Genomic DNA, 17,428 nt, shown 5'->3' with positions numbered 1-17,428 from the left:
GGTTTCTTAGAGTTATTTATATAACCAAGGAGCCAATTACAAACAACAAAAAATCAACCTAGATTACTTATGGTTAGCAGCAGTTAATATGTAATAAATAGTAGTAAATAAATGTAAGTAATTTTCTATTGGATTATTTTAAACATAAAACCAAATCTCCTTCAAATCATGAGAACTAGACCAAATTTAATTTTAACCACACGTTAACCAGCATTTAATTAATAGCAATCCTCAAAATCGGTCACTCCAGAAAAGTGTATTATTAGGTAACAAACACAAAAAATACAGACAAATTGAGAACTTTGAAGTCGGTTAAGAACACTGCTTAAAGAGGAACATAAAGCAATCTTACAAATAACAATTCGTGTAATTAGTGTTTGTGAAATAATTACGCGTAGTACGCGTAATTGAAAAAATTCCTAAGTGTAATTACGAAAACATTGGGAAATCTACGAAGCCCATTTGAAATATATAATTGTTGGTAAATGACAGTTTGTCGATTAGCCAATGATTTAATTTTATTATTAATTTATATCGAAAGCATTATTATTAACTTATATTGAAAGCACAATATGGTGTACACCAAAATGTGGTGTTAAGTTTAGATAACAACTATATCCACATCCCCATTACTTCTTTAGGGCAACATTGAGAGGAGACGACAACATTCTTATTGTCAAACATTATTTTAGTTTTCTTCCCATTTATGATAAAAGTTATTATAGACCTATTTCTTTTTTATTTTTGTTATGCTTCTTTCCGATTCTATGAATCCTTATCTTTTATTTAAGTATATAGAAATAAGCAGATCCTTATTTCCAACACGGTTTTTTCTAAAAGGTCTAATGAAGATTTTTCAATGTCATAAAATCTATTGTTAATTATATACCTAGCTCTGTTCTTTATAATTTTTGATATTGGCAATTTTATACGTAAAATTTTTGGTTTCCTAAATATGAATGGACAATCTCTGATAATGATATGCGATACAAATCCGTCTCCATTAAGACTTTATTCTGATTAAGAAAAAATTGTAAATTCTCGGATGTGTTCAAATGCCATAAGATCGTGTCGACGCAGCTTAATTCGTGTCGTTGTGTTGGTAGTCTGATATGTTTTTAGACGTATGGTAATATTCGTTGCACTTTATCATTAAGTTTTTGAAAAAGTGAAATTAAGCAAATTCTAATACATGTTCATTCTAGTATATGTTTACAGCACGAGAATTCGAATCGAACATTTTCTCCTAAAATTTTATAAATCTATGTATATGTAAAAGAAAGTGGTGACACTATTTATAACTCAAGAACGAATTAACCGATTTGGTTGAAAATTTGTGCAGAGCTTAGAACCACGGGAAGGACATAGGAACGTAAAAACTTTCGTGATAAAAATCCTGGAAATCCCACGGGAACGAGAACATGCGACGAAAACCCCCGGTCTATCTTTCCTGCGACTACGCGAGCGAAGCCGTGGGCGGAAAGCTAGTAAATCAATAAAGAATAGTTAAATAAAGCGCATCGGTATTAAAGCTTAGTCTACTCAAACAAAATACTATCAGACAATGCCAAAATTTCCTTCGAAAGCACGATTATTGTAAATTCAAACAAATTAACACTTGGGATATAAACTGGAATAACAATGTAGATGTAGCTCCTGCGGGCTATTTCGTAGTTCTTAGACTTCGGAATGAAAATCATGTAATTCTGAACATTACAATAACAAAATCAGTTTATGCAAAATTTACATCTGGGGAACAACTGTAATTTATTTTATTTATTACTTCACCACAACAACGAAAGGCATCCCGATTTCGAAATTAAAGAATTAAATAATAAAAAAACAAAATTTCCTGCTTATATGCATACAATGTACCTTTTCTTTGGAACAAATGTAGACTTAGGTACATTTAAAAATTTTTAGTAATTATTTAACAGCTTTCCGCCCCCGACTTCGCCCGCAATTCCGTACTCAAAGGATAACCTGCACCTTTCCCGTTTCGGTGGAATTAAACCTATCTGTATCACAAAGAACGGATCGGTGGCCGTTGATACACACTTTCCAAAATAACAATACTTAAGCGTTAGCGTTAATGTTAAACCCTAGGTACATACCTTATAATACGTTGCACAGCACATGCATATGGTATGACGGTCGGTAAAAGCTGTATAAAAGCAATGGTGCCCCCTTTGGGAGGATTACTATATACATAAGGGGATTACTAGATGTAACAAGATGTAACAAAATAATATTAAAAAGTAAGAAATTAACTAAGTACGTCACCACTTCAACACAGTCAGGCACACTACGTCGCCATTACTAGATTTATAACGCACTGAATCTTGCGATACACAAACGCGGGGTTATGATTATTATCTACATTAATATTATAAAGCTGAGGAGTTCGTTTGTTTGTTTGTTTGAACGAGTTAATCCCATGAACTACTGGTCCGATTTCAAAAATTCTTTCAGTGTTAGACAGCCCATTTATTGAGGAAGGCTATAGGCTATATATGTAACACGGGCGAAGTCGGACCGCTAATATATTATAAAACAATTAAAAGCAACCGAAACTTCCCGTGACTTGCTTTTGAATATAAAGTAAATTAGTACCCGATCCGCGCCTTATTGCATATTCTTTTCCATCACAGTCGTTTTCTTTATTCCCCTCATGCTTTCTTTATCCATAATCTTTTAAAGTCGGCAATCCATTTCGGACGAGCTGTTTTACGGGTTTTGTTACCGCTAACCATCAGACGACCAACTACCTTTATTAGCGACACAAACATAAAAAATAATAATCTATACACAATCTATACATCTTATTTATCACTTGTATTGCCCTACTTATTCATAAACGCCTCTATATGGCATCTACATTCTGCACACTATGTAATATGGTTTTAAACTTGTCTTCAATATTACAAATAATTGACGTAGCTGATACAACAAAGTTGTTTTCAAAGGATTGCAGATGAATAGAATTTATGCAAAACTTCTCGCTGCAAATGGCAAAATATTCTCCTAACAATTTCTGTTTGAGTTTGCGGAAAAATATACAACGCTATTGTAGATATTGGAATGTTTGCCAGATGTTAATTAAGCACATAGAACAGTAAGTTTCATGGAAATTGATGGAGTAGTTCAAAATATTCGGGTTTTATGAAATCTTAGTGTGTTTGTTTAGTATTTTAAGTTACTTATTTTACTTACTTACATGGCTTCTTATTTATTTTCTTATAACGAAACGAAATGAAACGAAAAAAAAACGAAACGAACGAACGAACAAAAAGATATCTTATACATTGATAAAAATTATATCACGAAAAGATATACAAAATGGAAACTAGTATTCATTTTACTCAAAATTCTCACACTACAATATTAAAACAATTACTCAAAAGAAATTCCGTTCCCCGCATAAAATAATCCTATTTATTTGATATTCCACTTGGCTTCTTTTCTCTCCAGTTTTAATTCGCCCGTTTTTATTATTTTATGCTTAAGCTTAAGTGTAGATATTCTACACATGAAAAATAAAACGAATAGCTTTATTTCTTTAATATTCAATCTTTATATATAAGCCTATAAGACCGGCAATTCTGGTGTAAACGAGTTTAAATAACATCGCATCGTTACAACTAATCTTGCTATCAGTGCTTGTTAACACTATTTTAATACTAGTTAATTAAATATGCATGAATAGTGCTGTTGACAAAGACGTAAGTCTTCGTGTTGTGTTAGGGTTGGTATACATTGAACGCGCATTCGCCTCCCGCCTACCGGCGCAGCGTAACGCCTCTCATAATATCCCTCGCTGAAACTTTCACAAGTTTTCCAACCGCGGAAATCACGGGCCGCTTTTTACGTTCGTGACGCAAAAAACAACACAAAAACATCCATGTTCCTTTCAAACTTTTAAACTGTGTTTCGAACTATTTTTATATAAAGTATCTACAAAACCAAAACTGTGAAAATTAAGTCAAGATTTATATGGTGACAATTCATAGTGATATAGTGATGCATAAGGTGTGATTATAAATACTTTTAGTGTAGTGATGCGAATCAATATAGTCAAGTTTTCTGAAATTCCTGGTCTGCAAGGTTGAAAAATTGTTTAATGCGCTATGTCAACTTTGGGTGCGGGGACACGCGTGCTAATCGTTTTACAAACAAGCCATAAGACAGCCGTCGTGCTGTTTGCTACTTGTATGCCGTTTTTATTAGCACAGTGAACCAAGAAGGCCTTACCTGATAAAGAACAAAGATACAACGTTATCGACCGCCACCACATTAGACTACAATAAACCAAAAATGGACACAAGGTATGTAAAAAGTGCATGCATTTATTTCATCATTAATCCTTCTTTGAAAACATATGTTTATAAATTTTAATGTAAACATCTGTATGAAACTTGATGATTTATATAAAATAAATGAATTTCGTTGCTATGTCACAAGCAATTTTATTCATCCGTTTGGTAACGTTTTTTCAGTACTATTTTATCGAAATTTAAAGTGTTTGAAATTTCAATAAGAACGTCACAATGACGACATGTTAAATAAAAATAATATATTGCACATACATTTAATTATAGTAAAAAAAAACACAAACAAAATGAAGTAAAGTACGAAAAATAATAGGCACGTGCCGTTTCATTGTTCAAATCCTAAAGATCACAGTTTGTATATTGTTTATGTAATCATTGTTTCTATTCCATATTACAAAAACATAGTTTGTTTAATTATTGCGATCATCGTTTCTTAAATTCTCTGTACTGTAATTTATCCCCTGTTTCGAATGTTTTTAGCCATACAAATAAATATAGATGAATTGAAATTGATGAGCGCTTTGGTGAGGCTTGTTCCAAAGTATAAAACTTTGGAACAAGCCATGTGTCAAAGGAAATGTATGTTAGACGTCATTGTATAAAATGTATGGGATATGTAATTCCTTAAATCGTCCAGAAGTACGTGACATAAATCATAATAAACGCATTTCCTTAAAAGAATCTATAATCTATACATTTTTTGGGCAACAATAACGAGGAGCAAAACGACATGTGTGTTAGATTGACTTTAGTTTATCGCACGAGCGAAGCGAGCGTTCCGCGGCAGCAGCAGTTGAGTGGCAGAATCGACTTTAAGGTGCTCCTTAACAATAATCTTTTTGAATTTTGGTGATTGCTTCTCAGTTTAAGAATTATTTCGGAATTTTATACAATTTCTAGGAAATCTATACATCTTCCAGGATACGTGCGTATTATATAAAAATTTTCGATATTTTGTAAATAGTTCTGAAATTGAAAACACCGTTAGATTACGATCTCGCCGAAAAAATTTCAAGAGATTGCAATCTCTATAAAAATTGTGATCCGTAACATACTATTATCAATTTAATGCAGTATTTTTGGTATATTCAAGACTATCAATGTGAAAGCGTTAGATTATGATGTAGGCATTCAACATGATAAGCAAGCTTAAGTTCAGATATTTCGGCGTAAAATGTGTTCCTAACGAAAAAACTGGTGTACAATGCCTAGCCTCCCCTGGTTTGTGGTTGTAGCCGAGAAGGTCACGGACGAATTCTATTAAACAACCGTAGCCCCCGTCATTAAAGCGGCTGTACGACTATAATCTTAGTGGACTATCCACTGTGCAAAAGTCGGAGTCCGACATAAGCCAGTGTCCCTTTTCCTGAGGGCTCGGGTATGCCAAAAACCATTCTGCACTGTAAAAAAAGGAATAAAAGGGGTTTTGGTATTTTTAAATCTTTAAATTTTTATAATCTTCCAGCAACAGGTATAATTTCTAGGTTTCTTACATTTTCGGTACATACATATATGTTACGTATCACATTTGAAAATATTGAAATATTAGTCGTCAATTATGAATTCAAGATTATTCAGATGTTTGCTTTCTACATTACACAGTTAAGTTCTAAAACTAAAGTTGTGTTAAATATATAATTAATAGTCAGATGCATAATATGTCAGATGCACTCTCTATATACTTTCTTATAATTCCAGATAATTATGTTATCTTATGCAAATGAAGTACCACTGCAATCACATTATTATGATTGTTTTGTGATAATTATATCGGACAGCGATGTTAAATGAGCACACTTTCGGATCAATGAATTAGGATCCATCTTTCATTGTACCGCTGCATATTTAAATACTCTTAATAACCTGTGCTTACGAAATTATTAAATTTTATTTGAGGGAAAAAATATTTATTAGAAAATAAAGTTTATTAGGAAATAAGTTACTTGCATACATAATTACAATGATTAAATCGTTACTTTTTAATATTTTTTGTGAGTAAGTTTACCTTGAAGTTCATATATATTCAATAAAAAATTTAATCGTATAAATATTATGTTTGTTTAATAATGTTTACGTCTAATTACGATTTAGTTTTGATAACCATCCGTGTAGACAATCAGCAATACATATTCTAAATTCATGTACATATTATGCAACATATTATATGAACGCACAAAATGATTTTATTATGGTTATGAGAATTTTATTAATATAAAATATAGGTAAGCTTAAATATAAATTAAAATACACAAATGAAAATACAACTCTATACTACCATACTTCTCAGAAAATTTAATAAATGTTATTTGATAATATTTTGTATTTATTATACATTTATAAATTTAAATTCATCAAACCTTTTCGAAGCTTCATACATTAAATTTATGACTAACAGCCACAAACGTTGCTACTTTTCACTAGTTAGCGTGGCTGAGCAAATCTATTTTAAAAACACTTTGAGGTATCCCTAAAAAGTGTTTTATTTAAAGTAAGTTATTAACCTCGAAAATAATTTGATATTTTGTTTAATTTATGAAAAACGCTTTGTATTACTATGGACATATTTCACTACAAATTTGTAGGTATCTTATTTTTCTTCATTTTAGGTTAAAATTTAGGTAAACCTAATGACGAGTAAATGTCTTTTTGTAAAAACCCTACTCTTGTTAAAAAACGCGTAACGTAATATCATAAACAATGTTATTTCCTATCTACATCTTTATTTTTACAAAGTTTTGACTTTTTGAAACGCAATTCAATTCTGACCACACATGAAATTGTTTTTAAAATTTACTGCAATTTTATGCGAAACCCCATGTAGATCTAATAAGTTTCATTTTAGATAACAGCTTTAGTAGGTGTACGTATTTATTTTGCTAACAGCAACCATAAGTGTAGCACAGACAAATGTCTGTTTATGTTAATGTATCGCGCATTATTATTTGTTTACGCTTTTATCACGTGAAAACCATCACGTAGTATTTGATTACCGTATGAATAAGCATGATAAAAGACACGCGTTCAATCATAAATACTGAATAATGATCAATGACAAATAAAGAAATATGAATCGTCCATCGAAAAGGTTATTTTTATTTAGATTATGTCTGGAGGCAAATATTGTATATCTCTAACGTATATATACGTTACAGATATCATTTTCAAAAATTGAAGATGTGTGTCACTATCATATTATTACAAATATTCGATTCTTTGTCAACATATTATTTATAAGATAACTAGATGAAAAGCCTTCCTATTAATATTCATATTTCAATTCTGTATGTTGACCAAAAATGATTATTATTATTATGAATAAACCTTTTTACAAAAAATGTAAATAGCCTAACCTAACCTAAATATGACAAATAACTATACCTATTACATTATATATCACCAAGTCGTTAAAAATCCATACATTATGGCAGCTAGCGCCTGTACGATTAGTGTCACCTTTGCGGCAACCATAAATTCTGTTTAAACATATTGAAAATGTATCCTACCACGGGTGAAAATCTTGAAAGGCTAATAAAGGTTTGGCATATTTCTTTCATACGTCGCTGTAAAAAGCTAGAATTAATGGAATACACAAGGAAGGACTCACGCATAGTATGCTTTTCCTGGACTGTAACCCACTAAATACGGGTTGTTTTAGTTGTTTGCATTTGTCCCGCAAATAAAAGCTATACCTACCAATCTAAGTAAGCTGATAATGGTCCTTGTCTGTACAGAAAAGCCCACTGAGGCATGTAATCGAGATTAAATGTTACCCATACCCAGTTCCGGCGAAACTAAAATCTCCTTTGGCCTTTATATCAGAGACAATGTTTAATACGTTTTTGATATTTGGGTTAGGTAACTTTGTTTGTGAAATTTATTGACTATTGCTGAGTGGTTCAAGACCATTTCACCATTTACTGCTTCGTTAATACTTTTAGTTTTACCAGAATAAAATTGTATTTGTCTTAATATTTAAAATTCATTTTATTTTAAGTCATCATTCAAATATAATATCGGACGGATAATAATTTTGTTTATAACTTCGCAATTTCCTTATCAAAAATTTATCTGCATATAGTTCCTTCCTTCAATATTTTCTGTTGTAAATTTTTTTTTTTGATGCTTCCTGTACAACAACAAATCTGGCAATGTTTAAGCTCTTTAATGTTTGTTGTTGATTATTTAAGTTGTCTAAAAGTGCTTTCATACATTTTCAATCAGAATTTTTGGCAAGAGTGTTGGGCGCTGGCTACTAAGAAACTTTTCAACCTCGAAACGATTGCTTTGTTATTTCTTCTTCGTTTAAATTTTATTTAGATGCAACGCTCTAAAATCTCAAGGAAAGGTTCTCCATTTAACGTCTTTATAATACAAGAATTGGTGTTATTGTGTAAAATGACAATATTAAGCGCACTATTTTTATAAAGAAGCGATTTTCACAATATAAGGCCCCAACGTTCTTTTATACAAATGCCACTCTATTATACCGAGGCCTCCACAAAACAACGATAAACATTGATCATCATTTCATTTTCAAAAGATTTTCCGTATGAAATGGTTCAAATAAAAATGTGTTGAGATTGAAATTCACTAATTGTAATCTATTGATAATTGGTGATCTTAAAATTACTTGCGAATATGATAATTATAATGTGTCATGGCATAAACATTGTCTTCAATTACGTTCGCGGTGTATATTATTCGATTCCTTCTTACCAGTCGTCCATCCTTTCCTTACCCCTTAGAAGCGAACAGCGCATCCGCAGAGGCACTACTTCTGCGAATGTTAATAGGCGGTGGTGATCGCTTACCACCAGGTGAACCACCAGCTCAGTTGCCCGCTATGGCATATAACAAAAATATGTATAATTGAAAATTAATCACGAATGCGTTTATACAACTAGAGGTAATTTTGTGCCCGTATCCATGCATATTCAACTAGAGCTCAAAGCTACAGCGCATATATCGCGTATTGTATTAGAGTCTAGCCGTGATTGGAATTTGCTCGAATATATTACGACAAATAGAAAATATTAAAGTCCGACATTACTGTCTATATCCACAATTTTATTGTAACTACTGGATTAATATATTTTCAAACGTATAAAGAACGATATTATATTTGTCTCATCTATTTGTGAGCTTGTCATGAAATGAGATTACAGACTTCAAAATGCAAAAAACGTTATTGAGATTGATCTTGAGACAGTTTACCACATTACTTTGATTACGAGGATAAACATCTATTTTAGGTTTTACTAATACACATGCAATATTAATAAAACCTAAAAAAGCCATTATGGGTAAAATATCTAAAATTACATACCATTTTAAATAAATACAATATTGTTTCATTTTGTAAAACAATACAGCTTTTTCAATCTAAACAAAATAATGCAAATAATAATAACAATCACAAAAAACAATCGAACGTCATTTACCGTAATTGTTACTAAAGTGGAATGCGTATAAATCAACCCAATCTTGTATAGATTGTAGCAGGCGGCTGCGCTACGTTACTGCTACATGAGTTTGCTATGATTTAAGTTTAACATATTCAGGGACTATAACTACTTATGAAAAGTTTGGGTCAAGGTCAAACAATAAAGGCAATTTTTACACAAAAAGCAGTATAATAAAAGCATCAAGTTGATGACCTCACGCCACATACGCATCATAATAAATATTATTAAATGAATAAAGAAATTGGTGTTTTAGGCCGATTTTTGATGCAATTTGAGGACGAAATAAACGAAACAACAATTTTTTTTACCAAAGTGGTAAAATAACGATCTTTTAAATGTTCTTTTTTTACTTGGACGCCTGCTCCCTAAATATGACATTCATTAGGTGCAGTTAGGTACTCGTAAGAAATCACTTTAAAGAGATGAAGCATCATTAGAGATCTGTGATGTAATTAAATTATATGTACAATATTTTCTTTCGATTAAAATAAAATTGCTACATCAGCTTATTGAGCTGATGTAGCTGATGTAGCTGATGCATTTGACGGCCGGGTAATAATTTTATGTAAGCACTATTATGTATATTTTACATAACTTTTTTTTTGTTATAATATAATAAAATTCAATTGGGCCCTCCATTTTCAGATAAAGGAATATATTTAACGTATATTTTATGAGATCTTTTTTAACGGAATCCTTTAGGTACTATTATGTAACGCGAGAGTTTGAGTGTTGATGTGTGTTCGTTGCTGTTTCACGCTGATAGTAATTTGTTGAAAATTGGCAAAAAGATAGATTAAAGCCTGTAACACATTGTCTTTTTATTAGAACTGGAATTATAAGAACGACCTCTAAGATTATTTAATTTTGCTGCAAAGATTGATTTTTGCCTCACAGCAGCAGCTGTGAGCTGATCTGGGCGGTACTCCTACACACGACAAATTTTATACCATGAATTAAATTAGATGAAACTTGTTCTAGTTAGCTACTAACTACTGAGATGATAAAACTTGATTGCATTGATAAGGTATAAACTTGAACTACGACGTTACACTGTACAGGCATGCGAAATGAAGACAGAAAGCAGTTATAGCTGTGTTTATAGCGAAGTGAATTTTTCGTTAGTACATATTTATTACTCTCTTCTGATACAGATAATATGTCCGATATAAAAAAGCAAAACAGACAATATGCATTGCAAACTTTTTATTCTAATCTCTATTCTGATTAAATGTGTGGGGTTTTTGTACCAATTTTCATCAATCGTTTTAATTGTGCTGATTAATCTAATAATAATAAATTATGAAATGAATAATTATTATACGTGATACATTGTGGTTGGAACTTACCATAATTCACAAAACTTCGTTTGTGAAGCACGAACGCGCTTACTAAATGATTGCATTAAATTAACTTTGTACGTTTAACTTGATTATAGATGCTCTCATTGTTGGTAGCGATCGGTAAAACGACGCTTTTAATTAAAGTAAACTCAGTACTCGAACTCGTACTGACACAATGTCGTATATTATACAATGATAATACATTTAGTTGTATTAAGACACAAAAATAAATGCACCAATTATGTATTTTATACTATTGCTTTTCCTGTTTTCACAATAAACTTCAATAACACTTAGAATATTCGTGGATATTTTTTTCATTAAGTTATCTTTTACATAGATATGAGTCGAAGGAAAACAAGATGTATTCTGGAATATTCTTCGATGAGGTAGTATTTAAAGTGTTGAGATTGAATATTTAGTAAAGTGCTGAAAGTGAGTGAGGGGGACGTAACTCTGTATAAAATCATCATTTTTTTATTACCCGCGGGACTAGTCGCTAAGAGGCAATTCGATCATGCATGTACTCCACATGCCGAGTGTTGCGAGAGTGATAGCGGCTCTTTTTTGAATTATGATCTTAAAATTTATTGCAAAAGCTAGTAGCCAGTTCGCCGATAAGCTGAAATTTTTTGAGGTTAGGTTTCACAAAATTAAATTTTTTGAGGTTAGGTTTCACAAAATTGTAATTAAATGTTCTATCAAGTACATGTTCAGGATTTTGATTCCGCCTCAGCAATCGAATTTCTTCTACTCTTTTGGTTCCACCATATTACATTGTCAAACAATGTAAACTATGTAAGTACATGTTTTTAAGATTACGTCATCGAGATCGTACGATTCTTAGATAAACCATCTAATGTCAAACATAAATATTTATATTAGTCCTTTTACATTGTGAAGTAGCACTTTTATTATGCATGGAAATATTCGTATTGATGCCATAAGGTCATACTAGTGTATTATTTCGTATACCTATGTATATGTCGCAGGCATATTGTCAAAATCGTGATATCAAGTTCAATAATGATATTCTAAATAATAGGTTGATTGTTAATCGACTATATTTCTTACAATATAACAGCCTAATTCTACTAACATTCACTTCACGGGGAGACTATAGTGATATAAAAACTGTCCAATTTACAGTTTACATTTCTCACAATTGCAATTAATGTATTTTTTTCCTTGTGCCTATTCTTCCCAGTTTGCGGTTGAACTTTTGTTATAACCTTAATGAGCTCTGCCCACAAAGGTCAGGGATAAGCTGATATCCTCGTCAAATAAATTAAAATGTGACATTTATAAGAAGTTTAACAACGCGGAACAATTAAGGACACACCCTTTCCGGAACAGGAATATGGGAAGGCAGACAAAAATATTACTTATGCTTTAATCATATACTTTAGTTGCATTGTTGCAATAGAAATTTTAATGATAGCATGAAAATGTAAAAATACCAATTCAATTTGAAGTAAGTAAGTTTTCTTTTTTAAGTGATAATCACGCTAAAATTGAGAAAATGGCTAAACGCCAAATTATATTATAGACGCATTCAGTATCTCTTTAGAAGCATTAATATTAATACTTTTAACAGTTTATTACAACAGCTACACCCCAATTCAGTAGAAGAATAGACACATCTAGATTCTAGAACATTCGAGAATACTGTCATTTACCATTGAAAGAGACACAAGTTCATTTCATGCGTTCAATTTAAATATCAATTGATGTAAAAATAGATTAAGTAGTTTCATGTCCTTTCTCTAGCAAAACAATCTATTAAATTTCATTGAGGTTTAATGGACAAAACAAATATGACGAGCGGTTGTTTTTTTAAAGTAAAATAAAAAAATATGGGCTTATAAATTGCAGTGAAATAAAACTGAAAATAATATTTACCGTGCGCTCAAAATAACACATCTCCTGTATTGTTCTGTTCTGAAATAGCTTGAGTTTAAAATAAATTTTTTCCTATGAGTGGATACGAAAATGAATTTATTTACAAAGCAGAATACAGCAGTATTAATGATAATGGTAGTACTCAATATAACCCAAATATTATTTGCATTGCGCCCACGATACAACTGTTTTTCAATGACGCACACGTGGTAAAGCGTTTTTCGTGTAAAAGCAATTTATTGCGATGAAAAGCATGGTTTTTTGCTGTATCAGATTTCATATCTACATATAGTTCGTTACCCTTTGAAAGGAAAAACCCAACTACATGAATTTATTTTAAGGTTTAGAGCAGTATTAAATAACTTTACATATCGCTTTTTAATACAACATTAGGGTATTCTTAGAGCTCTAAAAGCTCGAAAATATGTACGACTTTCATACTTCTCTCAGCCTTTTGCAATTCGTCCATTTTGTGTAGCAAGTATTTTTGAAGGAATGTGAATATCACTGTATTGTAAAGATATGTGAATTGAAAATCACTCAAAACCTTTTAAATTATGATGTAATTATTAATTGACAAAATAACTCGCTGTCACAAAAAAAAAAATATAGATTAGGCTACTAATATCGAACTTAATTTAAATTTGGATTCCATGGTTAATTAATGCCAGTTATTTATATTAAACTACGCCTTACATTGTATAAAGTTAAGATACTGATACGGATTTATATTATGCATTTCTAAAAAATAGATAACGCATATAATTCCCAAAGTCTTTATAATGTGTGTATATTATAGATTCTAAGGAGAAATATCGTGTTGACCAAACACATCGAGAATGCAATATTTTTAAAAATCCACCCGATTCTATATGAATCCAGTTTTTATAAATCACATGTTATTTATTATTTACATTATCGCTCGTCGTCGATGTTATGACAGTCGAATGAAAATATTGTAACAATGATTTTTATTTATTTACCTGTGCGCTATTTTTTTAAACGTTTTACTCTATGAAAATTAACGTATTTTCAGTGCTATAACGTTTTCAATATTTAATCTTTAATAACGAATTCTGAAATATGCGATCAAACTAAGAATAGGATGGACTTAGCGCCATAGTGATAGTGTCAGTTTTAATATTACCAATTCAATAGATAAGTTACGCAAAGCTTTCTCGTGAATTTTAAAAAATTTATAAACGACAATCGGAAATCAGACCAGCAGCTCCGGAGATTAGCGCGTTCAAACAAACTTCAGCTTTATATGTATTAGTATAGATTAGATCGCATGCTATATTTTTTACGTTCTACGTTCTACGACTATTCAGTTCAAAAAAGGCAAATTACGTATCCTAATAAAATTACAGTAATTTTTGTTTATTGGTTGAACATGCCGGTGGTTCATTAAATTATGACGGTTTATGTAGAACCCTCGATATTATGATAACCCACTACAGATTAAATGTTTGTAGATTCTAGTACCTACCTACCTATTACTCACTATTATGTACTTAGTTTAGAAGTATATGTCTTTTTTGGATTGTTTATGTATACAATAAATAAATATAAATATGTTTACAGTATAGTAACAGTACCTTTTTGAAGGAAGGTTGAAACAACACGAACACACTTTGACAGTTTACAGCAGACCGCCGTAGAAGGAGAACCGATTATATATTAAAAGGAAAAAATTAAATCAAGTTACTACCAGTCGAATATACCATAAATTCTATCTTATCTCTTTATAATAAATCTATTAATCTCTATATAATATCGATCTACCCGCGTACAAGCTTATAATAATAACAAGTTAATATACCAAATATTAATTCTGTATTTACTCGAATGAATGTTTGGAATAATAAATATTATAATTATTTGTTACAAGCGTATTGAATATCTGATTTTTCTATGTGATAGTGTCTGTTAATAATGATTATTTTATGTGTTAATTAATAATTATATGCTTAATAAGTATGAAATAACATGTTTATTATTGTTTTGTTTATATGCAGACAATAGAGATTCGCTTCGAGACGCTTCCATTATACAGAATGCATAAATTAAAATATTGTGTACTAACCTATCACGTCTGCAAATAAAGCCAATGACCTCCTAAGAAGAATTCATATGTTTCAAGCCATTGACTAAAATACATCTCCACAAATAATTGCTGCGATTGTCTATGAATAACCAAGCGTGAAACATCGAGCCTCACACGCGATGGGCCTACTCGAGCATAACAAATTCATTGAACTTGGTAATAATATTAACCATATTATATTGAGATTTTGGTATAAAATAGCCTCCTACTTCCCAATAAGTCCCACCGCGTGTGCTTTATCCGCTCGTTAGGTAGGAATTACTCTTGCCATAAAGAGGGATAGTTTATTACTAAGTGTCAGCTTTGACCGCAATCTCCTCAACGATCAGAAGCTTAGATGGTTTCATTTATACTCGCCTTACTTTATCGTAGATTAGAAATCAAAAGGTTCATAAAATTTTAGATCGCATAATCTTTAATACAACACGCAATCAATGCTTTAAATTGGACCCAAAATTTTAGTTCAGGGTGTTTGAGTTCGATATTTTTCAACTGATTATAGTTTCAATTTCAAGGCTAGGCAAAGAACGGCTAGGCTTATGGGTCTAGTTTAAACAGACACCCACAGACACCCTATATAGTGTAAAACACAAAAGATCTTAGCTTATAAAATCCTTTAAGTGTATATTTCCTTTATTAATTTTATGCATCAATACGCTTTTAATATAAACTCTGTATTATTTTAATCTAGAGCAATTCATCACTAGACCTTACGTTCTACTCTGATATCCGCGTGATCTGATCTATAATTTTCCTGTACATTGCAAATTTTCTCAACAAATAATAGTCTTCGACAATCTTCTTACCTAAACCCTTTAAAGTATACTTTTTACTTTATTCATTAAGTATTTCACGAGGTGCCCATTATAAGCACTATATTACCTACTCTGAATTTTCCATGATTTACGTGCATGCTTTTCATCAATTGATGATAAAGCAGTTTAACCAAATGATGTGTGTATCATAAATTAACCACAGACCTAATAAAGCACGGCTATAATATATTCGGTCTTATTATTATGTAACTAATTAGTATACGAAATAGCTACCAGTGACATAGTGATATTGATGAATATTTAGGAGAATTAGACGGATCGATACTTGAATGTGGATGGAAAATTTAACTATTAAAGCTTCAGGACGCTTAACACCGCTTTACATGCAGATCTCAAAGGCACCGCGTCACACTATATCTAGTTCTATACATAAACTCAATGCTAACAAACTTTATGCAATAGTTACACATTACAACATAAATAGTGATAAACAGTAATAACACTAAAGAGCTGTTATAATAGTATAGTTTTACCTCAGATTTACCAATACATAAATTAGATATGGTTATGTTGTATTTATACCACTATCCTTATTCATGAGCAATGTGACAATTGTGCTCTATTGTGTGAATTTATTTGCAAATAAGCGTATCTTATGATTTGCCACTTTTTCAAAACCCATGGATAACATGTAAATATATATGTGTAATATAATAGCGTAAATTTAAAATCAACTGTTACATTAATTTAATTTTCTCTTGCACGAATTTATACATCAATACTAAAACTTTAATGAACATCAAATTAACCATAATACTGCGAAACGAGCCACATCAAATAATCAACGACTGAAATAGTAATCAGCCACTGAAATATCAATACATATACCTATTGATAAATTTTCGAAGTAAACAAGTGAAGAATTAAGTATTCCTTAAACAAAGGAATACTTAGTCTCATTTTCTTTTACATTTAAAGTCGTCTTGGCAAAAGATCAAATAGGCCGTTGGGGTGGAACTGAAGAGAATACTTCGATATCTTACAATGAAGTACAACTATTTAAAACCTATTATCTTGAGAGAAAGATTATTTTTTTTAGCGATGCATTTCTTAAATTTGAAGGTGTTTATTATTAAGAACGTAGACTATAATATGAAAAATGTACGCATGTGCTAAAAGTAAATGACACCGAAAAAATTATAAAAATCTATGTATTTCAAATAAAAAAAAAAGATTTTGACCAGGCCAAACGCATGTTAAATGTAGGTATGTAAAGTTAAGACTTTTCCAATTAATGTAATCAGAATGTATCTTCTGTATTTTATTTGTTATAATTGACATCTTTGTTTTTACTTTTTAATTACATTGGATAAATGGGTTTATATAATAATAATATAATAGTTTAAAAAAACTATAAAACACGCTTTAACAAAAATCATATTTTGCAAATTGAAAACTGGAATAATTTTATCAAATTAGTGTATTGTCATCGGTCCTCAATAAA

General features: G+C 31.0%; 1 protein-coding gene across 1 annotated transcript in view; it reads left to right on the top strand.

Moving 5' to 3' along the window:
* Nucleotides 1-3,885: 3,885 nt before the first annotated feature.
* The window catches only part of LOC119831387 (RYamide receptor-like), a 31,111-nt gene continuing 17,568 nt past the window's right edge, over nucleotides 3,886-17,428 (top strand). Inside the window, exon 1 of the mRNA XM_038354705.1 lies at nucleotides 3,886-4,325. Coding sequence (XP_038210633.1) covers nucleotides 4,315-4,325 — 11 coding nt within the window. The 5' untranslated portion in view covers nucleotides 3,886-4,314. The remainder of the gene's footprint in view (nucleotides 4,326-17,428) is intronic.

Source organism: Zerene cesonia, chromosome 13 (genome assembly GCF_012273895.1).
Source record: "Zerene cesonia ecotype Mississippi chromosome 13, Zerene_cesonia_1.1, whole genome shotgun sequence".
Taxonomy (NCBI): Eukaryota; Metazoa; Arthropoda; class Insecta; order Lepidoptera; family Pieridae; genus Zerene; species Zerene cesonia.
The sequence above is the reverse complement of the archived record's forward strand: the minus strand, read 5'-3'. Positions and strand labels throughout refer to the sequence as shown.